Source organism: Chaetodon trifascialis, chromosome 12 (assembly GCF_039877785.1).
Source record: "Chaetodon trifascialis isolate fChaTrf1 chromosome 12, fChaTrf1.hap1, whole genome shotgun sequence".
NCBI lineage: Eukaryota > Metazoa > Chordata > Actinopteri > Chaetodontiformes > Chaetodontidae > Chaetodon > Chaetodon trifascialis.
In genome coordinates this window covers 24,880,840-24,906,408 of record NC_092067.1, presented here as the reverse complement: position 1 = coordinate 24,906,408, position 25,569 = coordinate 24,880,840, and the positions used below count along the sequence as shown (strand labels likewise).

The 25,569-nt window shown below is 46.1% G+C and overlaps 1 protein-coding gene across 2 annotated transcripts in view; it reads left to right on the top strand.

Moving 5' to 3' along the window:
* LOC139340365 (inactive dipeptidyl peptidase 10-like) overlaps positions 1-23,493 on the top strand; it is a 155,751-nt gene extending 132,258 nt beyond the window's left edge. For both annotated transcript variants that reach the window (XM_070976151.1, XM_070976152.1), the window contains exons 6-26: positions 202-254; positions 2,008-2,089; positions 4,318-4,438; positions 5,205-5,359; positions 6,746-6,843; positions 7,657-7,780; positions 9,564-9,602; positions 11,218-11,325; positions 12,723-12,814; positions 13,003-13,050; positions 13,675-13,796; positions 15,434-15,478; positions 17,281-17,379; positions 17,460-17,529; positions 18,296-18,490; positions 19,402-19,456; positions 19,598-19,697; positions 20,018-20,076; positions 20,705-20,777; positions 21,078-21,151; positions 21,923-23,493. In XM_070976151.1, coding sequence (XP_070832252.1) covers positions 202-254; positions 2,008-2,089; positions 4,318-4,438; positions 5,205-5,359; positions 6,746-6,843; positions 7,657-7,780; positions 9,564-9,602; positions 11,218-11,325; positions 12,723-12,814; positions 13,003-13,050; positions 13,675-13,796; positions 15,434-15,478; positions 17,281-17,379; positions 17,460-17,529; positions 18,296-18,490; positions 19,402-19,456; positions 19,598-19,697; positions 20,018-20,076; positions 20,705-20,777; positions 21,078-21,151; positions 21,923-22,060 — 1,950 coding nt within the window. In that variant the 3' untranslated portion in view covers positions 22,061-23,493. The remainder of the gene's footprint in view (positions 1-201; positions 255-2,007; positions 2,090-4,317; positions 4,439-5,204; positions 5,360-6,745; positions 6,844-7,656; positions 7,781-9,563; positions 9,603-11,217; positions 11,326-12,722; positions 12,815-13,002; positions 13,051-13,674; positions 13,797-15,433; positions 15,479-17,280; positions 17,380-17,459; positions 17,530-18,295; positions 18,491-19,401; positions 19,457-19,597; positions 19,698-20,017; positions 20,077-20,704; positions 20,778-21,077; positions 21,152-21,922) is intronic.
* Positions 23,494-25,569: the final 2,076 nt, after the last annotated feature.

Below are 25,569 nucleotides of genomic sequence, written 5' to 3'. Positions count from 1 at the left end.
TCTCGTCCCACAGCTGTCACCCATGCAAATTGCATTGTCTACAGATTCTATCAGTGAGAACAGCCAGCAGTCTGTTTTGTTTGACGCCTCCTTCCTTTTCATTTTTTTGTCATGATGTCATTATCTGCCGCACTGCTGCTTCTCTCGTTAATGTTTCAGACAGTCATCTTTTAATCTCCCTCTCTCTTTATTTTGCTGCAGGTGTACCGCCACTCCTACGTGGCCTCCTACAGTATCTACAACATTCAGACACGGTGAGTGTTTTTGTTCCCCTCAGCAGTTGCTGCGAGGCAACCTGTCTACTGAAAAACACTTGTCACCGGGGAAAATATCTAACTGTGAAGCGTCCTGGTTTGCAGAACTGTACAGCGCAGATACGGTAAATGAAGGCTAAGTGTGAGCAGCATTATTTTCCTCTGTGTCAGTCGAGTTATGCTGCTGCATACATGAAGAAGAAGTGGGTGCTTGTCAGTTTGTGCTGGCGCCTCAGATTGGCTAAAAAATGCATTTTGTGGATGAATGTGTGCATGAATTTGTCCCATGTCTGTTGATGCTACTGAGCAGGGGTGTTCAAAGAAACAGACACCCCAACATTAAATGTATGCTGAATTAGCTGTTAGCATTTCCTGTTATTAAGTACTATCAATGGATTACTTTGATACTGCAGAGAGCTTGAAAGCACGTTGAGTCTCAGGTAAGTCGTTACAGGGAACATCTCATTTACTGTGATTCCTAACTGGATTTGTGGATATTTGATGGTGCTCATGTGTTTGGCATCGCAGTGGCTCAGTGGTTCGCAGTGACCTCACAGTCTGGGTTTGACTCGTAGTCTGATTAGATCTTCTTCTTCTGTTTGTGTTGGACGTCAGAGATGACCAACAGCATGTTTAGATGATCACTTCTGTGTTCAGACTTCAGAGAACAGATTTTGACAGATTGACAAGGTGTTCCTGAGTCCATGTATTAATCTCCTTCATCCAATCATGTGTCAAAGCGTTGACCCTCCGGCTGTTTTAAGAACACCAGCATGCTCCTGCACCTTTCACCCCGTGCAGGATTACGTCTCTCTGAGGGGCGCCTCACGGTTTGGAAACCTCTGCTTTAGAAGAACTCACTCAGTTTGTGCTGTTGTGGAAATTGATGTCAAGATTTGCATGACGGTGGAAACTGGAAGGACGTATTGTGCTAAAAGAGCAATCTGGACTATGATTTTAATAGCGCTTCTGCAGACAGACATCAGACGCCTGCTGCTTTCACACAGCAACAATCTAGAATAAATAAATCTCTCAGTTATTGTTTCTAACACACAATAAAATCTTTTAAAGAGACTTTTCTTATCTTCAGTCGCTTACTATCTGCATTGCGTCGTATTTGGCTCAGGCTGGTGTCAGTGTGCTGTGGAGCTGCAGGATTGTGGATCAAAAAGGTGAAGAACAGAAAACTTCAGTGTAAAATAATGTTGAGTTATTAAAAAGGCTGGAGGCGATCGGCAGATCAGCAGACAGTCTGCAGCCGCCCGCTGCTTTATAGGAGGATCCTGCACAAAGTGTCACAGTGTCCAAAGTGCTGATCCCAGACCTGCTGGGATGAGCTCATCCTACCAGTCACAGTGAAGGGCAGCATCAATCGGAGAGGATTAGAACTTTACACGGCCGATTATTTTACGAGGCTTCGCGATAAATTCATCGGACTTTGGGCCATGTGGGGGCATCTCGGTCGTTTCTGCTGATCTGAGGCTGCAGGTCTGTGGCCAGTCACTTTCTTTAATATCAGTCATGAACCTCAGCTTGTGTGTGTTTTCCTTATTGATTACACTGCTGATTACTGATGGACTGTGAAAAATGTGACCTCAGCAAACGTCTTTTCTCAGTTCAAAACTCTAAACACAAAAACCTGCAGCCATCATGTTCTGTGCATTTATTTTTGATAAACGTCACTCAGAATCGTCTGGTGGGAGCCCCTCCACGGCCTGTTGCTGATAAAATGGCTCTTTGTGTTTGTTTTCAGGGAGGTCTGGGAGCTGGACCCTCCTGAGGTGGTGAACTCGGTCCTGCAGTACGCTGCCTGGGGAGTGCAGGGCCAACAGCTGGTGAGAGCACACACGCTGACTTCTCTGCTCTTAGCTTTGTGTCTGATGCCTGCCGGGCCTTACTGTAATTAAGTTAGTGTAAAAGCATGACTTTTTTCAGGGATTCATAAGAGATACTGGAATAAAATCCACATCGAGCACATTTGTCTTCACACGATGTCGCAGCATTTCAAAGGCCGTGCGACTGTGGAGCGAACAAAGTAAGACTTTAGCTTCAGCTCCAGGCCTGTGGGCGACACTGTGCTGTATGAAGACACACAAAGTGTCATGGCGCTTTCCAGCATGCTTGGAGGTGTGTGTGTGTGTGTGTGTGTGTGTGTGTGTGTGTGTGTGTGTGTGTGTGTGTGTGTGTGTGTGTGTGTGTGATTATAATGTCTGCTCGTACTGCGCTCATGTTCAGTTTAATTAGCTGTTCATTGCCTCCCATCGTACCTGTTTTATTTATCTGCACTGAACAGATGGAGAAGCTTTTTTTTAGTTGACAACTCAAAGACTAAAGTGCAGAAGAGCTGCTGCTTTGTCCACATTTTCACATTTCTGCATGTCATGTTTGAGCATAAATCAAACACGACTCCATTAGGAAGTCATTACGGCGATAAGGAGGTGAGAGCTGCGCTGATGTGAAGGCTTCCCTGCTCTGGAGCGAAAAACGCAGCATCATTAGCCAGAAGTGCATCTCTGGAAACAATGACGGACGTGACGTGTGCGTTTGTCAAAGAGCCTCATTCTTTGGGAATTTGTGTATTTTATTGATGAAGATGCCAGAAAGTTACCTGTAGAACAGGAATCAGCGCTCATCGGCGAGGGATCGGGCAGCCACGGCGGCGCTAACAGGACTAGTCGAGAAGCTAATCGCTTCTCTCCAGTTTGAGTGTCTTTTCTGATGCCATTAAAAGCTTGTTGACTTAGCTGTTAGCGGTTCAGGATGGAGATGATGATCGTATCAGAGAAAGCAGAAAAATATCGCAGTAGCTTAATGGTCTCAATGTTTCAGAGATCTGATGTAAATTATGGTTTCAGTCAGTTAATATTCTGCCTTTTTCAAGAGTCTCTTTTTAATCTGCCTTTTTTAACCTGTAGTTAAATGTACTTTACAGGTGATCCGAACTCTGGAGTCTCCTGTCAAGTCTCTCAGAGCAGCATTAGCATTTATTTATTACATTTAGTATTTATCTTGGTTTCCAGCTGCTTCTTCAGCTTCTCGATGCTCCGCTTTATGCTCATTAGTTTGTGTTGGACACGTTTGAGTGGAGCACTTAACAGCAGCCACAGGCTTCACAAGTTGGAAATATTTGACAGATTGATTAGTTCCTTGTTGTTTTTGGTCTTTTCGGGGGATTTGTTGACAGCGCGCCTGTCACTGTTCCAGCTTCAGTCTTGACCTTTATCCCCGACAGATTTTCATGTTGGCATTTGGAACAATGAGAGCTTCTTAAATGTAAACACTAATTCAAAAATGTTCATTTATTGTCGACAAATACTTTCCCTTCACAGAACAAGTCATTGGGTTTTATTATTGTTCGAGCATCGTCATCTAGAGGTAATAAAATGAATGAATAGCACATTTGTGGTGGCAGCATATGAAAAATAAGACACGTCCGTCTTGTATAAAACGTCCAGCTTCTACCATCTGATCAAACCTGAACAGGCTGACTCATCCACAGCTGAAGTAACGAGCGCTCCCATTTTAAAGCGGAGCTTCGTTTCTGCAGAGTCTGCTGTCGAATAATCTCTCTCTGAAGCTTTCAGCACATCCTGTCCTGACCGGCTTCTGGACCGAGGATATCTTGATGCCTCCCAGCCAGACAGCACGAGGCCCTACTGACAGCGAGGATACGAGGCCTTTTGCTAATTAATTTTTATGTCAGATCACATGAGGCCACAGACTTCTGGCTCTTCGGAAAGGCTGAAGAAAGACCGTGTTTCCATCTGAGACGCACTGCGGTCCGTGTGATGCTGAGAAACGGATTTCTGATGTATGATAAGAAGTTGGATTTGTGCTTTGTGAGATGTGTCGGCGTCTAAGTTCAGCATGTTTTCCTCTGCAGGGACATGCAGGTAGCACTCTGTGCGCTGCACACTGGAATAATACTGAAGGCTCGTACTTCTGTATTGTTCCAAACAGCTCTGCTTAGAGGCCAGAGGAGAAGCAGGCTGAATCCAGCACATGCTCGAACATCTCGCAGCCCTCCAGCTCTGAAGTCATGTCTCTGTCTCTGCCTCTGCAGATCTACGTGTTTGAGAATAACATCTACTACCAATCGGACGTGAAGAGTAACTCCCTCCGGCTGACGTCCTCGGGAAAGGAAGGGGTCATCTTCAATGGGATCGCCGACTGGCTCTATGAAGGTAAAACCAGCCAAAGCTGCAGCGAACGTGCAGATGAGGATTTCTCACCTGATTTTCACACCGCTGACTGTCTGTCTCATTAAACTGAAGACGGGGATTAGACATTCCTGATGTTTGTTCTGCAGGCATCTCCTCGTTGTGCGTGAGGAGTCGTTTCATCCTATCAGAAGGCGAGCGGCCGCAGTACCTGCGCTGCTGTTTTCTCCTCTTTACACTTCATTATATTTGTGAAGTATAATAAAGTAGCAATCAGTGACCGCTGACCCTGAAATTAAAGCTTCATTTAAAGCCTCTTCTGTTACATTAGCTTGTTTTTCTCTTTTGTTTGTTAGATTCTGTCTGTATTCATAGAGCGTGTTCAGGTTTCACTGTTAACTAACTGTTAGCTGCGTTTCCTCTGAAATGACGACATTTATCATTACTTACATTCACAGGGATGTAAACAGTAACCCAGATTATTACCAAACTGCCCGGCTGAATGTGACTGAGGTGTTTCTAAATGCTGGCTGTTATCACACTGCAGACATACAGTAACAGTGTTTCTTTAAAGTTTGTTCATGTCGTCACATTTCAACTCAGTCCTGATAGTAGTATAATAGTACCTCCGGGGCCAATAACCACATTAAAATGCTCCATACGTTTCGGCTGGCGTTGAGCCCTCATATGTTGTCTTATAAGACAATAAAAATTTGACCTTTTGATCTTTAACTTGCATGATCGATGTCATTGAAAGCATGTAGCTCATCCTGTTGTTGCCTCCAAACAGAGGAGATCCTTCTGACCCACGTGGCACACTGGTGGTCCCCTGATGGAGAGAGGCTGGCCTTCCTCGTCCTTAATGACAGTCTGGTGCCCAACATGGCTTTACCCCGCTTCACCGGCATGATGTACCCCAAAGGGAAGCAGTACCCCTACCCCAAGGTACCCGCTGTTCAGAAGACACGATGCCGTAAACGTTACCGCTGCATCCAGGCAAATGTTACGGACACACACACGTGGAACGTTCGCTTGTTTGCTTTACTTTCAAGAGTGTGATGAGGCGATCTTTGCACTCACCGTCCAATCAGCAGGCACCACACATACAAAGCTCTCGTGCAGACCTGCACTCACGAACTCAAGCTTTGAGGCTTCACTGCTGCCGGCCGTGCCCACCCATGACCCCCATCTTCCACTTCATCGGGCTGGAGTGGGAAAACTGGGATGAGAGGTGCTGCTGATGATGATTGGTTGATGATAAGCACCTCAGACAGAGCCCGGCCGGCTAGCTTTAAGCCCAAACTGCCGTTTTAACATGCTTCCTGTGTGCAGATTAAACAGAGACAGAAACTCTTCATTGGGAGTTTTTTTCCACTTTGGACCAGTGAAGACTGTTTCCTGCCTCCAGCCTTTATGTTAATCTCACTCATCTCATCTCACAAAGAAAGCAAAAAGCATTGTTTCCGAAATATTGAAGTTTGGTTCTAATGAAAAATTGAGCAGTCGTGTCTTGCTAAGTGTATTATTCAGACCTCTGAGACTATTTTTGTGTACTCTACAACAAAACATGTCTGTAGCTTTTAATTAAAAGGTGAATAACACCTGAGCAAGCTCAGTGCAGAATATTACCTGCTCTCATTCTCACAACTGGGTTTTACTACAGTATCTGTGTTTCACTGCAAAAAAGAAAAACAGTAAAACAGGTTTTATGATCAGTCTCCAGAGTCTGTCTTCAGTCAGTGTCCCCGTAAAAGAGGCAGAGAGCAGGCGTCCCCCTGACAGCGCTCTCCTGACGTCACGTATCGGCGTCCACAGAGCGTCCGTCCAGCTGCAGCAGCTTCGTCCGTCTCTGACTGACAGCAGCACCTGTCAGCAGGTCTTTCTGCAGAGCTGTGCAGCAGCAGAGGTCGTTCCAGGAAGGAGTTGTTGCAGGTGGCGTGAAAATGGAAGTGAATTAATGGAACATCACAGAACAGCGTTACGATGTCTGAGTGAAGGTTTCAAAGTTCAAATGGGAGAAAGACAGAAAGCAAAGTCCTGCTGTTCAGGATTGTAATTTCCAGCTGCTCCAGTGGAGGCTTTCTCCAGTCTCATGTTTAATGTTTGTCAGGTGAAACTACATCACAACACATGCAGAACTGTCCGACTCTGCTGATTTTAGAGAGTTAAAGGGACTTTTAAAGGCTTCTCAGTGAATTATTCATCCCAAATCACTTTCACTCATTCTGCAGCACTTTGTGCAACACGTTTAAAATGGCAAGCGCGACTTACAAAGCATTGCAGTGATGTGAGGTTTTTGATTTACGCCCGGACTGTTTGCTCTGCATGCAGGCCGGTCAGCCCAACCCGGCGGTGAAGCTCTACGTCGTCAATCTTTACGGGCCGACGCACACGCTGGAGCTCATGCCCCCAGAGACCCTCAAACTGAGGTAAGAAGAAGCCCGTGGGGCACTTCTGACGTTGTAAACTTCACCTGATCGCTGTGGCACACTGCGGTGCACATCCCAGCCTTTCCACTTCGCAGTGAATGCATTTGTCATTTGAACAGTTTTTAGAGACCTCATTACAACCATCAGATTTTAGGAGATTTCATCACCGTGTGCCAGAACTCAGTCCTGTGGCTGTTAATGATGAGGACTCTCCCTGCACTGCTCGTATAAATGTGTTTTATTGTGCTGGACTGAGTCTGAGACGTCTCTGCATCACAACATAGAAACCTTCTTTGTCGTCTCTTGTAGCACCATCATAGGTCTGTGCAGAAGAGACATGGAAACTAACCTGCATGTTTGACCCGGGTTCAGTTCCCGACTGCAAAAGTTTTCTACTTTGATTCTCATCTGCACTCATGTTGTTAAAATAAATGAAACTTAATTGATCCCACGCTGGGGAAATTAAGTTGTTTCAGACAGCAGGAATAGAGACATAGATAAAGAACAAGAAAGACAAAAAAGCATAAAGAGTAAAATCAAAAGTATATAAACAGTATGTACAAGAGCATAAATGACTTATTGAGCTTTCCCAGAGTCATTAAAGCTCCCTGTGTGTGCTGCGCACGTGGAAACATAACCATCACATCCACTGTGCAAATACATCATCTTCATTTGGGCTTTATTTCAAGCATTTCTCTCATATGTAATTAATCTGCATCTCCTTGACTCACGTAATCACAATCCATTATCCCTGACAGCGTGCAGGTAATTACAGACGTGAAATAAACAGCGTGATTATGATGCTTTTCACAGGGAACATTACGTGACCATGGTGAAGTGGATTAGCAAGACCAAGACATCTGTCAGGTGGCTGAACCGGGCGCAGAACATCTCCATCCTGACCGTGTGCGACACCACCACCGGAGCCTGTGTCACGGTGTGTGTGCGTGTGTGAGAGGACGAGTGTGTCCTTGGGTATAAAGAGACTGCCGATGCAAACACAAAGAAAAGTGAGATCCAGTAATCTGGGAATGTACTGTCGGCTGAATAAAGAGGTGGAGAATGCGACATATTGTTTCCTTTGTGTCGGAGGACTCGACAAACTTCAGGCTCTTGAAAAGTGTGTGTTTGATGGATCTTCTTTGATTTGATTTCCGGGGCGACGCTGCAGTCTTGTGTTCAGTCTCCACACTTGTTTTCTTTACTTTCATGAGCTCTTGTGATTTGAAATCGTTTCCTCTTTACGTCTGCTGAGTGGCTGCTGTTTGCTGTGTTGTTGTGAGTTGAAGAGGTTAAGTAGGAATAACAAGAACGGTGGCATCTATTATTCATGTTAGAGAGCACAGGTGCTTTGAGCTCTTTGGTGAGACTCGTTAACCTCTTCAGCAGTCACGCAGACGAACATCGTCTTCATCGCAGCAGCACAGGACCTGGAAATACATCTTAAAGGTCTTTATGTCATGTAAAGCATTGACGTCGTTACCGAGCAGTCGAGTTCTGCCTCGTGACTACGAGATGAAAATATTTAGCATTAATGAAGTGAAATAAACAGCGCGCAGCATAGATCCACATCTAAAACTTAAAATAAAAGGAAAACACTCCCAGATGAAGGTGAGGTCCAGCTCTTCTTCTGCATGGTTTGAATGCTCTTATTGTCCATCATCTGCCAGATGAATGTCATGTCAAGGTGAAATACAGTATTGATGCTAATAGAACCAGTTCAGCTCATTTAATAGGAGCTGTTCCTTATTTGCTTCATGTTCTAATGAACAGGTTCACATATGTAGTAAAACTAACAGCAGGCTTCAGTGGAGAGCCGTCGTGGAGTAACGCGTGAACGCTCCCGTGTTGCTTTGAATGCAGCATGAAGACGTTACAGGTACGAATATTTCACAAATCAGAATCTGCGGCAGCTTCAGTGAAAAGCCGGGACAGAGCTTCAGTACATCTCGCTCAGTTTAAAAGCCTGGTCGGCGCATTTGGTGATGGTTAAACCAAGGGAACGTTGGTTATGTAGCGTAACCCCACGTTCTATGAGTGTACACTCTTTAATTACTCTCTGATTGGTGCGTGATGCTTATCGTGCGTGTGTGGCTCACAGTCACTGGCCACAGATTTCCTCTTAACTTGGAAAGTATGCAACAGTCATTTGCATAGATTTCTGAATTTGTATGAATGTAATGAATCCGTCCAGAGCAGATCTCCCTCTGAGCTGAAGTCAAACACTGACGACCCTGCGTTCACCATAAAGCCCACCTGTTCATCAGTTCATCTGATGATTCTTTGGTTTGAAGAGGACTTTGCTGAAATCGCAGCACATCTGCTGCAGTGCCCTCCGTCCGTCTTCTCTCCGTGCTTGGACGACGCACACAGCGTTAACCCCGCAGTTGAACCACGGGGACTGGACAGGCTGCGTTCCAGCTCTGTGCTCCCTGATTTGGTGTGATTTGCACGAACAAACGTCGCGCTCAGCCAAGAGGCGGCTTAGCTTGGACCTGGACGCGGCGCCCGGCCTCCGCTGCCAAAACCCCGGCTCCCGCTCATGCATGCGGCTTTGAAATGAGGCGTCAGGCCGAGAAAGGTGTCGCAGTGGAAATGAAGGACAAAACGAGCAGACGTTTACAGAATCTGAAAAATAAAACACTTGTTTTCTGACGTAGAATTAAAGAGATTTTGGGAAAGATTGTTGTGTCAGCTGACGTTTTTCTCGTCTTTTGCAGAGGCATGAAGAAAGCTCCGAGCTCTGGCTCTCCAAGCAGGTAAAGTGCTCCCCTTCTGTGCGTCATAGCTGGTCCTTCTCTGTGCTCCAAAGCTATAATTTCGCTTGATGTCAGTCTTCTCTATCTGAGTACCTTTCAAATTATGTGACATGAAGGACAGCTTCACCACATTTCTGCCCTGCTCCTCTCCATACTGTCCGTCCTGAAGGAAGGCTCTATTCTTCACCTGATGACACAAACGCCGGATGAGCCGCGGCTGAAATGGTTCACGTCGGCCCCTCTGTTTGTGCTCTGAAGGCAGGGAGCTTCATTAACGTAGGAACGCAGAGCAGAGGAGATGCAGACGACACTGAAGTGCAGTAGATGTACAGAATCAGTAGTTTCTTCCAAGAACCTGTTGAGCTCTTTATGTAAGAATAGTAATCTTCAACATGGACTTCTGCAAAGCGTGGCTGTGCTGGAGGCTTTATTTGCCTCATCATCAGCCTCTTTGCTTGTGGACATTCAATAACCTGCAGCCTGCACCAGCAGCTTAATGAAAATATTATCCAAACTATTATTTCTGAGTCCACAATGAAACGCTCCCATTTTGGCTCCAGTTACTTCAAAGGAGAGGCTGAATGCTGATCAGCGTTAGTGCCTTTGCGGCGGAGGGGAGGACGTTCTTGGCAGGTCTGGATCATGAAACCCTGCAGTCATGCATGTTTGGCTGTGGCGGCGGGTAATTTCACCACTTGACAGTCTTGGCATGCAGAGCTGCTTGTCTTTGTTAAGGTAGTAATCGGCAAGATGCTCATCTATTTCCTGACTGTGAGGTTGTGTCGGCGCAGAGCGAGAGCCTCCGCTAACGGATTTTTATGTAAGATCGTCCCGGAAGACCTCAGAGATTTACAGCACTTTCTTGGAAATGCCAAATGCTCATGCTGGATAAAGCCTCTCCATCCGAGGCTGAATGTTTCATCCAGAGCTGGTTTCATGAATTAAACTCGTAAAATGTCAAACGCTGGGTCAGTGCACAGCAGAGTATGTGGCTGGAGGTCAAATATTTATTATATTTAGGTGTTAAAAGTAGTCAGATACTCAGGAAAGGTATTTATACCACAATGCAAAAGATACGGAAGTCAACATCTCATCAATAGAACGTACGTGAAATATTAAAAGTAAAAATACTTGTTATGTAGACAAGTTGGTGCTTGTCATTATTATATTACATGTTTTATATTAGTACATTATTCTTGTTATTATTCATTAAAGTGTGTCATCTTTGCTAGTTTAATCTACAGCAGCAGTGTATTAATTTGCAAAGGAATCAGGAACTTAAAAAAATCTGCCTCTGAAATGTAGAAAAGAAGAAGTGAAAAACAGCAGGAATACTCAAGTAAAGTACATGTACCTCAGAAATGTACTTAAAGGGCCGCTCCAGTGTGTCTGTAGTGTACTTTTATTAATGCTGAGAGACTCAGAAAACAGTTTGAAAAAAATGATCATCCATCCTGACTGTCACTGTAGAGGTCGAGCTCCCGAAACACTGCATCCTACATTTCCCATAATGCAACAGCTTCCTTCTGTTGAATCCTCCCAGCCTGGTCTGTCAGATTTCTGTCCATGTGTCCAGCTGCCTGCTGTGGAGCTGATGTGTCTTTGCTCTCTGCAGACTCAGGAGCCGGTGTTCTCCAGAGACGGCAGCCGATTCTTCCTGACTGTCCCGGTCAAGCAAGGAGGACGAGGAGAGTTTCATCACATCGCCATGTTCACCACGCAGGTGAAGCAGCTTTAACAGAGCCGTGTTATTCAACGTGCAGCCGAGCGTGCGCCGCCGAATAGTTTAACCAAAAACTGAGGACGTGACTCACAGCAGGCCTTGTTTGTCACGCTGTCATCGACACGTTAATTGAAGCGTTGCCGTAATCTAGAAACTTCTACCACTGATTTATGAGTCGTTCCTCCCCAACAGTATCGCCCCAAAACCCAATAAAAAGAGCTTGTTTTCATCAGCGCAGACAGTAAAACCTCCCCATCCAAAACCAAACAGATACACAAGTTGCATGTTGGCTTTCAGCTGCTGTTGATGGTCGGGGTTATTGGAGAGCAGGTTTTTGAGCCATGCATAGTTCCCCTGCTGTTCTTCTGCCACAGAGGTTCCTCACATCTCATCCCAGCGATGGGAACAGTTTCCAGAATAAAATTCATACAGGACCAGATGAATAAATCTCTGGGTGAGCTCGTTTAGCTCCGAATGAATTTGGCCTCATACTGTTTTCTGCAATTAAAAGAAGCTGCATGAGGGATTTCTACCAGCAAGTTTTTGTATCTAAATAACAAAATTTAGTTTTCGAATGTTTTCCAAAATGATTCCTGACTAACAGAAATGATTTATATGACCTGCAGCCTCAGTGTCTGTGTTCAGCACAAGACACGGTGCCTCCAAATACCACAGCAGCCTGAGCGGATCCACACGAGACATTTTACTAAAGTCAGATGTTACTTAATACACTGGTGCGCTTTGTGTGTCAGCAGCTTGATAGAAATGCATTGTTTCAGAGTCTGAGCTCGACTCCTGCAGCACAGGCCAGTGAAGAGGCAGCGGTCCTGTCTGCGCTGCATGTGGCTGCAAACCACGTTACCGTTTTTCAGCCGTCCCAGATTTAAAGTCATCTGTTGCTTGTTGTGTCGTACGTTCCAATCATCAGCTGTGTTTGTTGAAGGTGTACGATGCTTAAAATTGACTTTCAGCTGCTGCACATTCATGCACAAATCCCAACAATAAATAATTAAGAAGCAGAGTAGTTCCAGTGAGAAACAAACGTCTGCTGCCGCCTGTGACCAAGGTGTGTTCAGACCAAAGCCATCGAGGATGAACTGCCTAACACCAAACCACCAGCTTAGTGTGACAGCTCAGACTCCTGATGCTGTGCACGTAGAATATACTTTCTGCGCACACTGAGACGTTTTCATCTCAGTTAGCATCACCTGCACAGACTTTCAGCCAGGAAACACCTTCAGAGTCTTTGCAGTATTAGTTGCAGTAATACTACTTCCACAGTAATAATACACGTGCACAGAGGTCATCACAAAGACCTTTGTCTTTCTGTGTGGACACTTTGACGTACACGGCACGAGGCCGTTCAAACTGTGCTCATTTCCCGCTCTTTCTCTCAGTTCAGAGCAGATCAGAACGAAGTCCGACATCTAACGTCGGGGAACTGGGAGGTGACCCGGATCGTGGCCTACGACGAGAACACGGACAACCTGTAAGTTTCAGCCAGAGGTCTTAGAAAACAGCGATCCCTCAGATCGATGAGTTAGCCTCTCACTGATGAGCCACACGTGAAGCACTGACCTCACGCTGCACCTAAACGAGCGCGTGGTTTGCTAACGAGATGTGTCGTACGAGTGTCTGCGAGGAGATAATGACGTTCTGCATCTGTTTCCTCCTCAGATACTTCCTCAGCACCGAGGGGTCGCCACGCAGACGGCAGCTTTTCAGGTTTGATCTGCGCTGCTGACAGCTGCTGTTCACACACACACACACACACACACACACACACACACACACACACACACACACACACACACACACACACACACACTTTCATGTGTGCAGTCAAGTTTTTTAATTAACATTTGTCACAACAAGAGCTTTGCAAGACTCTCACCCACGCTTTCAATAACCTGATAGTATTATTAGAGGAGAGCTGTATGCTTATTAAAGGACAGTGCTGGGAGGATTTCAGATTTGAATTATCTACAATGCTAACAAGTGTTGTCTGTTGCCACAGATCTGCAGCCTCTGAAACTATTAGAAATGTAGAAGACGGCCATATTTTTGCATTTTATATTATAATAATCAGAGCCAGCAGAGGTTATTGTGACATAATCTGGCCGCTGGATTATCTCTATCAGGCCGACATCACTGAGCACGCTCAGGAACACAGACTGGCTCATTGTTTGGTCTGAAAAGCATCAGAAAATAGTGAAAAACGCAGCGATTTGAAGCTGGAATCAGGGCTTGTTTAGCTTTTTGCGCAGGCACATGCAGAGGTGCAGCCTGTATCAGCTGGATGTGTTTTATCTTTGTCTGCTTTCCTAACTGAACATCTTTTCTCCTCAGTGTTAAAACTGTGGGTCTCTTCCCACGACGGTGTCTGACATGCGAGCTAAATAAAGCTCACTGTCTGTATTTCAACGCCGACATCAGCCCCACCAACCAGCACATTATCCTCCACTGTAAAGGTGAGCTTTCTGCCGAATGTCCTCTCTAACGCGCTTCCAGCCTCTGCTCTTACAGTTTGAGCATCTCCAGCTTTCATAATGAGAAGGATGATTTAAGAAAACTAGGCTACAGAACCTGTTAAACTCACTTTTCTAGGTTTGCTTTTGATGAACTGTGATTTCTCCAGAAGCAGCAAACCTGAAGCCAAAAACACGACTCACAGGCAGGTTAAGGTTAAAGTTCATGTTGACTGGATTCAACAAACAGACAGAAGTCCAGACCAGGTCCAGAGTCCAGAGTCCATGGATCAGGCAGGAAGAACAACAGAGGAAATGGGTTTTTCTGTGTTTACATATAAACTGTATTAAGGATGTGGACGAGGTGAGCAGGTGATGGATGTGAAATGACGGCATGTGACAGGAAGAGCGGAGCAGACGACTGGCTGACTGAACGGTAGTCACGGTTTCTTCCTCCCAGATATGTGGTGGTGCTTTTCTGTGTGAGATGCATAAAGACAGTCCACATCGCGGTCACCTGCACACGTGCACGAGGCTCAGACGCTGCAGATGGCAGCAAAAAGTCTTTGAAACGGGGATGTTTCTGTGTTTCCTGCTCCTGATTTTTCCGTCTGGCAGACGTCAGGGTTCCTCTAATCCGTCACCCTCCAACTATTCAGATTTAAATTCATCTCTCATCAGTTCCAAATGAGAGGCATCAAATTAAAGTAATTAGCCACACTATTGTGTGTAATTACTTTTAGGTGGTGTTATTGGGCAACAAGTAGCTGTTTAATAGAGGGTAACTCTTTATATTGTTTGTAGTTTCAATTTATTTTGAGCAGATGAGAGTGCTTCATGCTCAGCAGCGTTCGGGCTTTGGCTCTGTGATTTATTGAACAGCAGCACTGTTCCCTCTCCCAAAAGCAATAAAAATAATGGCAAAAGCTTGTTGTCTTCACAGGCCGAGTTCACACAACCCCGACAAGTTCGGCCCGACACCTGATTTCATCCGGAGCGACGCCGGCCTTTAATTCCACTCGCAGAACGCTTCCGATTGGTTTAGTGTTTCCAAGCAGCTGCTGCACATAATGAAACCATTTCTCTGCGAGACATCAACAAGTGCAGTAAGAAATGCAAAGGTCAGAGCTAATACAGCACGGCAACGGTGAGCGCAGGGGAGGGAGTCAAGTAAGAGCTGCCGTTTGTGTTTCAGTGCAGAGAGAGGAGGAGGAGGAGGTGGAGGGGGAGGTGGTGGTGGTGGTGGTGGTGGTGGTGGAGGAGGTGGAGTGTGTTTTGCAGCTGCCGAGGGAGCAATTCAGCTGCAGCTGAGCCATTGAGCAAACCTGCTATCCTATTAACCTCTGACTAAGTATTTTGCAAAAAGGAAATTGAAAAGACTTAATTTGACAGACTGTGGTCATGAGGGGGGCGGCGTGCGTGACCTTTGACCCCTTGTTCATACAGGTGAGGTCAGCAAAAGGAGAAAACAAGATGGCTGTAGCTTTCCTGTAGCTGCTCAGACAAAAAGAACCGTTTACAAAGACGATCTTCACTCTTCTTCTTCTTCTTCTTCTTTGTGTGCACGGCAGCTCAGTGAGGACGACAGTAACAGGACAATGATTCAGTTACACTCACTTTTTTTTTTCACCCCCTTTTAGGTCCTGGAGCCCCCACCGTGATCTTACACAGCCTCAATAATTCAAGTAAGGCCTCCCTTTAGTCTTGTGCGAATGGTGCGTGTGATGATCATGATGGTTCCAGTCACTTCAGCCTTGCATATTTCCCATTAACGTTGTGGCTTTCTGATTTCTGCTAACTGCACTCACTGCGTAGATTTGGTGTAATAAAGATGATTTCACAGTTAGTTCAAACACTTTCTCTGAGTGAGAGCAAAGATAAAGACAGAAATAAGCCACCTGAAGGGGCCATTATGGCTAACTGCATGCAGGGTCTGCACAGCAGGGCCGAGTTAGCTCGACCCACCGAGTCACAGCAGACACATTTATGGGCGCCGACAGCAGGTGGAAATAAACTGGAGTCTCCTTCAGTCGTGGTGGGCAGAGGCAGACTTTCTTCTGTAAGGACCCTCCAAGTTTTCCAGTCCACAGCCCTGTTAATGCTACGCTAACGTTAGCTTCCCCTTTTACTGAAGGTTTATTTTGTTGCTGCTTCTTTTAGTTGGATTGAGGATCCATAAATCTGTTTTGCTAGCTCCACGTTAGCAGACGCTAAGCAGCTAGAACAGCTTGTGAAGAGTTGAAGAGAGATGTTGTGGGTGGAGGAAGACGCTGTTCAACCAGCGAGAGTTCACAGCGTTCGATTCTACAGATTCAGACTTTTAGAAACTTTAATTAGCTCATTTGTCCATTTTTCACCTTTTACTCTTCATTCCTCCATGAAAACCGTGATGTCCTTCAAGTTTTAAAGCTTATTTTCAGTAACGCCGTCAGGGACGCGTGATAAAAAACGACCGCAGTCCTCCACCCTGCCGGTGACGGAGGAATAATCAGCCTGCACATCACGCTGGTGAAGCAGAGCTCTAAGTCTGCTGAAACTTAAATGAAGGTTGATGAGTGAAGAGAAAAGAGCGTCAGAGCTTCGCCTCTTTCCACCTTCCTCTCTCCGTCCTTTCCCACCGGCGTGAACACAAACGCACACGCTTCCTCTTATTATCCACGCCTGTGTGTCTATCAGTATTTTTTTTAGTGAAAAAGTTAACAGCTGTGCTGCAGAAAAGCAAGCAATTTGCCCAGGGTTATTTGGACAGGCCCTCCACCCACAGCTGGGAACTGCGGGCCCCTGGCGGTTTCATAATGAGACGTCTATTGATTTTGGGTTTTCCATTAGAAATGCTGGATGGATTCCATTTCATTTAGCTGCTTCTCAGATGGCGCGAATGGAAAAATGGCCAAATCAGAGTCGTTGTTTATTACATGTGGTGAAAATAGCGGGGCTCTTGTTTTCGAGGCCAGGATGAGCAACCTGCTGCGTGCAGAACACCTTCCACACATTCAACCTCTGGGCTGAATGTGGCTTTGTTTCTCTGCTCCACATTGTCACGGTTTTAATGAAGGTCAGAGGCAAATTATTTTGTTTCCTTTCCAAAAATCATATCCAGCTTTTGGGATTTGTTGTCTCACGAATCCTTTTTGACTCCAGAAATGCACCCTTTGTTATCGAGGTGACTGACTGTCGTCCTCGGCTGAATATTTCATATCACAGCTCGCTGTTTCGACCTGTATCCACCCAGAGATGAAATCCAGGAAAGTCTCCAGCTTCCCAAATCCTTGAAATTGACCATAAAATCAAACAGTGTCAGAAAGGATCCTCCAGACTCGGCCTTTATCCCCCTCACATACTCTTTCCATCTCATCTCATTATATCAGCGGCTCCAAAGACAAATCCTGGGGTTATTACGGGTCATTTGTATGCAGCGACACTTCGATTATTGGCAGCAATTTTTGGACTCTTTAATCCTTTAAACACATTCCCCTCATCCTGACAGATTACTACATCCTTGAGAACAACTCTTTGCTGAAGGCGGCCTTGAAGTACAAGCGGATCCAGCTGACTGACTTCAGAACTGTCGCCATGGAACACTTTGGTGAGACAAAACTGTTTGTTTCTGCACTTTTACGGTGAATCAGGAGCAAGTTTTTATTTATTTATGTGTTTGTTTTGCAGATTTACCTTTGAAGATCTCCTACCCACCAGACTTCTCTGACTCCCGTCACTATGGGCTGCTGCTGGTGATGTACGTACATGAGCTCCTTCTTCTCGTGCAGTGTTTGGTCGCCAAGCAGCAGCGCAGCAGTGTGTGTGTGTGTGTGTGTGTGTGTGTGTGTGTGTGTGTGTGTGTGTGTGTGTGCGTATTTAAGGCGGCAGGTCACACGCTCACCCCGGCCATGTTCTGCCAATCACAGGGCACCTTTGTGGCACCATGTGACTCGATAAAAGCAGCGAAAAAGAAAATTAAAAGCTGAGAGAAGCATGTTCAGACAAGCCACAGTGACGCATTTAAAGGCTTTTTTCTTCATCTGCAAATTTCACCAAACCAGCGATGAATCGATCCTTTTAAAGAGCCGCCGTTTCCCAAAAGGGTTAGAAACTCATCAGTGAGTCACACTGCCGCTCTGACACCCACACACACACACACACACACACACACACACACACACACACACACACCATCCCACTGCCTTAAATCCTCACTGAGGAGTAAGTGCATGTTAATCTGCCGCTGAAAACAGTCCCTACAGATGCTCCTTTTTGTTTGCTAAAAAGCTGTTTCAGGATGTCACTGAGCTTTTTTTTAATTAAACTTGTTTTTAACGATTCATGTCTTCAGAGACGGACTAAGACGGTGCAGGTTTTGGTCTTCCGTGGGATTTGTTGACGTTAAGAGAACGTCCTCGTCCCTTCAAACTTCACTTCACAAGCAAATCTCCTGAAACACTAAACTAATCTGATGGATTTTCCCTCTGCTTCTGATTCTGCTTCTGATTCTGCGCTCTGTTCAGTGACAGCGCCCCCGGTGGTCAGGCCGTGAGCGACCGCTTCTCTCTCGGCTGGGACTCGGTGCTCGTCAGCTCGGACGGCGTCATCGTGGCCCGTCTGGACGGACGGGGCAGCGGCTTCCAGGGCCAGAGGATCCTCCACGAGGTCCACCACAGACTGGGAACGGTGGACGTCCAGGACCAGATCGCCGCTGTGGAGTACGTCATCAGATTCACTCCTCTTTAATTCAGAGAGCTGGTTTGTAGAGAAGAGGACTCACCTTCTCAGACACCTGTGGACGAACAGTCTCGCCTCAGGGTCCAGTCAGAGGCTGCTGCAGAGCTTCTGACTGTCAGCTGATCCTGTGAGCTCGCTCAGACGTCATGGCGTCAGCGGCGTGCACACGGCCGACCAGCTGCAGCTGCTGCTGTCGTCTGAGCTCCAAACAAACTTCTGATAGAAAGTTACAGCTTTTCTTGTTTTGTTTTGGCTCCCTGAGGTGCTCACAAGAAGAATAAAACTCGCATTGATTTTGTTTGCAATCTCTTTCATTGTCTGCACTCGTCAGTGTGTCACCAGACTCTCTTCATTATCCGTCTCCTCTGCTCCGCTGTGTCTCGTCCACCGGCAGGAAAATCTTTCTCCTGCTCCACTTTGCTTTCTTTTCATTTTCAGACACTTTCCTTTTATTTCACACGTCGCTTTTTGCTAATTTCACTCCTTAATTGCAAGATTTTAAACACATATCACGTCACACAGAGAGCAGCAGCTGTGGGTCAAGCCCGGTGCAGATTGGCTGCAGTTAATCACATGATCAGTGGAGGGCGGCTCTTAAAGGTCATTCACACACCTTGCTGCAGGTAAATGTGTCTTATTTGACGCTTTCTGCAGACTTTTCTTCTTCTTCTTCTTCTTCTTCTTTACTGAACGGCTGCTGCTCTCCTCGCGCCCTCAGTGTGCTGTTTGTCAGATTACAGCATCCTTCATCTGAGAACAAATCCATCTCATTGCTTTGCATCAATCAGCCAATATGGCTGCTGTGATCCAGATGTGACTGCTGACAGATGTGTGACACAGCTTGATGATGATGATGATTTGAAAGCGTTGCTCACACACTTTTCTTTTGCAGATACATGATGAAGTTCCCGTATATTGATCGGACGCGGATAGCAGTGTTTGGGAAGGTGAGGCTGCGCTCTCGTCTGTCATTGGATGTAAAAATCAGCCAATCCCTGGTCTCCTTTTGCCAGCGAAGTACAGAATACTTCAGTGAAGTGAGATTATGTCACGTGAAGCGTCATGTTTGTGTCCTCTCTGTGTCTCAGGGTTACGGAGCGTACATCACGTTAATGATGCTCAAGTCGACCGACAGCCTCTTCAAATGCGCGTGCGCGATGTCGCCGGTGACGGATTGGAAGCTCTACGGTGAGTCTCAAACAAAGATGTCTGCTCACGTTCTCCTTCCGGCAAGTCGAGCGTAAAATAAAATGTTCAAGTATTAAAGGTGGTGCTTGTGTGGAGGCAGCGGGCGTTCGTGCTTCATCCTCCGCCCGTAAAGAATCTGAGCTGAGCGTGAGCTTCCAGCAGCCTGAGGACCCTCTCACCTGCACAGGTGTCGTGTCCTCGCTGACAGCTCGTCACTCGGGCTCAGGGCGATGGCGGCTCCACGCCGTTTCCACACTGCGCTGCAGCTGAAGCTGCGCGTGCCGCCTCTGTTAACACTTTATCACTTCTCATTTGCACAGCATCAGCGTTCTCTGAGAGATACCTTGGCGTGCCATTACGGGATGACAGCAGATATCAGGTGCGTGTTCACCGCCTCCCCTCGTTCTTTGAAAGCCGTAACATCACTGACACACCTGCAGTTAAGCTCCCACAGTCACTGAATGCTGCTATCAGAGTCGGAGGCAGCGGTGCTTTGCCTTTTCTTCTGTTTTTCATGCTCTGTAGGATTTTGTCACTCATCTCTTTGGTAGCGCCGCTGTGTCAGATCACATGCCGCAGGTTCTCTATAAGCTTCTGCAGAAGGCTTGCCTGGCTCTCTCAGGCCTCCCGCGCTGCCAAGATGTTGAGCTATCAGAGGTGTTTTCGAGATGTTTGCATGCACATCGTAAACAAGCGAGCACCGAATCTGTCCCCGACACGTAACTGACTGCTTTGGCTTTACTCCAGCTTTGCATCTCCTGTCTGCAGACCTGATTTTACATCTTATCCTCACAATTTGTACAAACACACAGAAAGTAATGTCAGTGGGAGCCGCTTTATCACTTGGAAATCTCTAATTGGACTGAAGGAGCGTCTGCGAGTGCATGCAATCAGGATATAATGCGTCTTTCATCTGATCACACTCTTATGTCTCCATTGCTTCCCTCAATGCCAGTCAGCGTGTCTATCAGCCCATTATCTCCCCACTATTTCTGATTTCCTTGCAGTTTTCCAGCGTGCTGCAGAACGTTCAGGCGCTCAGGGAGCAGACGCTGATGCTGGTGCACGGCACAGCAGATGGTAAGAGAAAATAAACTGTGACAGAATGAAAATACTGTATCTGTGAGCATCGCTGCTGAGCACAAAGAAGCATGCCATTCTGGAAGGTAATGAGGCAAATGGTTTTTAATCAAAAGATAAAAGCAAAAGTGGGTTATCTAAATTGATGCTGGGATTTCCAGAGGAAAACATTCACTGGTGAGCCGTGCATGTCGGATTCGTTGAGGTATTTCCATCCTGCCAGAATCTGATTGTCTCTTCTTCTTCCCGGTTAGGATTCAGGCTGAGTCTTGCTGACATGTTTGCTTTCTTTATTCCCAGCCAACATCCACTTTCAGCATACTGCTGAGCTCGTCAAGAACCTGGTGAAAGTTGGAGCAAACTACACGATGCAGGTGTGTGTCGCAGCGACGACAAGGATTCTTTATACATTTGTAAAAACACATTTTGTATAATGAAACTGCAGCACATACAAAATATTGTAAATAATGCATTTAGATTCGGCTGAAAGCGTCAGAATGTGCTGCTGGAGATAAGAGCCAGGCCTGACCGATAACGAGGTTTTACCTCAGACATCAGGATGTGCTCTTCTTCAGCAGTAACCACAGACTGTAGAGGGACGTGGAGGCTTCTGGGAATATATTTATATGTTCTGTTAGAGGAAATACTAGAACTTGTGTGTGTCTTTTAGCTTTGTTTTGGTCTCTGCCACCTCCTGCCTTTAGCAGCTAAATGCTCACCTGCTAGCTGTGGTTTTTCTGAGCAGGTTTTGTGTAGTTTTCAGACTTTGTAAGCTGAAAATGATGCTCTAAAGAGTGGCGAGCGTGAACAAAAACATTTCGGTTACAGGGCATAAAAACCAAAACAGTAAGCCGAAAGATGCTAAAACACGCCGCAGAGCTGAGGCTAGCACAGTTGGGTGATGATTCTCGTGGGTTTGTCGACGCCTTTCGGATCCCACAGTTATTTGTTATTATAAAGATTGTGATTGGAGCAGCATTAAAGACATAAGGTGGAGAATTTTAGCGCCCCCCAGTGGTATAAGATACATTAGAAGACAGCAGGGGTGTACATTTCTTACCTACGCTAATCCCATCTTTGCCATGTCATGTCAGGTGACCCTCCGGCCCACAAACCCACTGATTCATGTACCTTTCACCCACCAGATCTACCCAGACGAGGGCCACTTCCTGTCCCAGCAGAGCCGCCAGCACCTCTACGCCACACTGACCAGCTTCTACAGGGAGTGTCTGAAGGAGGAGCTACTACCGCTGCCTGATGAGGAAGAGGAGGAGGAGGAGTAGGCTGCAGGCTTTGAGGGTCAGACCGTTGGCAGAGCTTGAAGAATTTAGCTAAAATCCGTCAAGGCCTTTCGCGTTTTGGACCAAGTGTTTAGCCGGACATGGAGACTGGGTGAGAGCCGCTAAGGCTCTTAAAGTGTGTGCGCGCGTGTGTGCGTGTGTGTGTGTGTGCGTGTGTATGTGTGTGCGTGTGCGTGTGTGAGCACTCCAGTGTTGTATGCCGGTGTGTAAATGTGACGAAAAGATAACTGAAGGACACGACAGCGACGCTCGCCGGGACTTGAGACGGGAGCTGCCCTTTAGCATAAAGTCCTTTCAGTTGTGGGACGCTCGTTTCTCGTCACGGCGCCTCCCTCGTCTGCGGGCTCTCGTCACCCACACCCACCCACCAAGTGCATGGTTCTTTTTCCCCTCGGCTTCACCCATCTTTGCCATGTTAGTCTCCTCTGTGGTAGCGCACGGGAGGAGGAGGACACAGATGTACACTCTCCATCTCACCTCTCCTTTGGTCGTTGTATTGTTGCACAGAGAGATGCTGCAAAAATGTTTAGTCACCCACTTTCAGCCGACCCCGATTAAGTGCTACTTCCTGCTGAAACCCTCCGCCATCGCCCACCCTTGATGAAAACAGTCTTTTTAGGTCACACGTTATTGTACAGGGGTCTTAGTAGACATGTACAATGCCTTATAAGGTTCAACATACTGTAATACTACTTGCTGGCAGTGATAGTCGTCCATTAGCAGTGTCATGTTAACCTAAGTCAACTCAGGTCCTCGAGACACAGCATCGCAGTCAGTTTAGTACCTGGAACCTGCGTCTTCTGTACGGTCATGAGTAAGTTATGAATTCCACGTGAAGATATCAGCCGTGCAGTCCTTTCAGTGTCAGCCCACGCTGCAAAAGTTCTCCATCTTAATATCATTTCACCTCGTTTTCTCGAAACAAGTGATGAAATCTGAACCGCCGTGAGATGATTTTTCAGTGTGTCTCCACCCGATTCCACAACTTTCTTGAGGTCAAGAGACTTTTTCTCGATTTCTGGATGTTCTCTTACTTCAAGAAAGGACTGCTGAACCGCAGTGGATGTTCATGGAAATAGGTGTACTAAGATGGACAATTTTCCAGTGTCAGTAAGGTGTTTGCATGTCTACAGGGAATGTGTCAAGTGTTGCCACATTTTGTACAGTACAATACAGCAGAGTGTGTATATAAATATATTTTTGAGATGTCAGATCTCATAGATAGTTTAGTCTATGGGGAAGGATTGATTTGACCTGGATGTCTTGTACTTCTTTTGTTTTCTTTTCCTTTCAGCTGTTGATTTTCTTCTTAGGATGGATTTTGTAATGCTTGTTCTTGTTCTTTTTGCTGTTTAAAGGGAAAGGGCAGGGCTGAGGTTTGGGGGTTATTGTGATTGTCCTCTAGTGATGATTATAAATAAAAAAAAATGATGAAAAACAACTCTTGACGCTGGTACGCAGAGCACACATCACCGCGGAGAACCCATCAGCCGTATTTGTTTGCAGGATTGATTATTTGGGAGGATGACTAATGCAATCATCTCGACACTTCAATTTAATGTTTCATTTGTTTCTTTACCTCGGGACTCACATTAACGGGTGGAGGTGGTCTGTCATGGTCTAAAGATATCTACATTAATGACGTAGCTGGCCGGATGTGCTCGTTTCCAGCGATCCGGCGGCCTCAGCACCGCGTGTGTGCGTGCATTAATCGGCCTGCGCTCAGAGCAGATGGCAGCTCTGCCGAGTGACAGAAAGTCTTAAATCTGCAGCATCTGAAGCACCGGCGTTCATGTAGGTGTTTGTTTGTCACGACAGATGAGCCTCTTACCCACACCGTGATTTATTTCCAGTCCATGAAAAGGTTTTGTTGTGATTTGAGAGAAAACTCATCAAAGGAACAGCGTCGAGGTTTTCATGAGGTTTTATTCGTCAGATATAAACTCGCAGCTCGTGCATCAAACAAGGAGCGACGGTCTGATGAGTGTGAGGGTCTGAAACAGATCAGCGTGATGCAGATGTGCAGGTGGCGTGTTTACAGCTGAGGTCTGATCGAGGCAGGATCACTGTTGAATCAGTGGTCTCACGTCTGCATGGTGAGCTGCAGCTGGTTAGCTTAGCTTAGCATAAAGACTGGAAACAAAGGGAAACAGCTAGCCTGTGTGATGCTAACAAAGCCGCTTTAACAGCTCGTCTGAACTCAGACACTGAAGTGTGAAAACAAAGTTGTGGTTTCGCTGCGAGTCACGTGACAACTGATCTCTTGGCCGGGCGCAGTCACCTTGATGTTGCTAGGCAACCAGTGGAGACTCCAGGAAGTAGCTTCTTCCTGCCAAGAAACAGTCCTGCTGTGCTCTGCAGCAGCAGCTACTTATGTGAGTACTATAATTACGATGTACTTCATACTGTACTCAAGTGGTAATCAGCATCACAGTAAGCATGCAATTAGATCCTAAGTTGAAATTATGGGCTGTTTGCAGGTGCACATGGAGCTTCAGTTCAGTTTTCCAGATGCAGTGTCAGAAACAAACACGGTAACTAAAGAGCACGTTAAACATTGATGGGACTCTTTGATTTGAAGGCTTTTCAGGGTGTCATATCATTATTTGGCCTCACGTACACATGACGCTTGATTGACATCACTTCCGTCAACCATCTCACCTCGTTGGCTCTTCCGCAGCGTCCAATCAAATCACACGAGCTTCATCAGCATGAGGAGTTTGGCTGGTTTGTCTCAGCTGCTGTTTCCAAACTCTGGGACGAACGTCGAACCTTCTGTTGAAGCTTGTAAGTGAAGCTGAATCTTATTTACTCGGAGTTCATTTATTTATTTATTTTTACAAGGTCGAGGGACATTAATCAGCATCACAGTAAATGTGCTGGCATTGGCTAAAAGGCTCGTTTTTGACTGTTGTCCCTTTGCCAGATGTTAAACTGGCCATTACCTGATGAGATTAAACAGACTCATGTTGTTATTATTCAGGAGATTTTCCCCGCGGAGCCAAACTGCTGCTGCTGCCGGAGACTGTCAGAAAATCCTCAGCTTTGTTTCAGCTGCAGATAAAATATCAAACAAATGTTAACTCTGTCAGCACTGTAAACTGAAGGCTGAGCCACGAGGAAGCAAAGAGTTATGGGATATGTCGGTGTTTATGATCTCAGTCGCTGGTTTCAAGTCTGCTTCACTTCAGCACCATGTTGTTGTTGTAAATTATGGTCCCATTCAGAGTAAAACAGACCATAAAGCAGGTGATCCTTTAGGGCGTAGCCACCTTTTGATTGACGAGTTGCTACCACAGTGTAGTCAGAGCCAATCAGGGTCCAAAAAAAGGTGGGTTTATGTTTCAGTCAGACTTTGTTGGAAGGAAATCTGTGAAACACACACATCACCCCGTTCTGCCTCTCAGCTTTAAGCTAACTGCTAAGCTAAGCTAACCGCCTCAGCTGTGACACACCTGCTGGTTTCCACACGATGCAACACACAGAAGAAA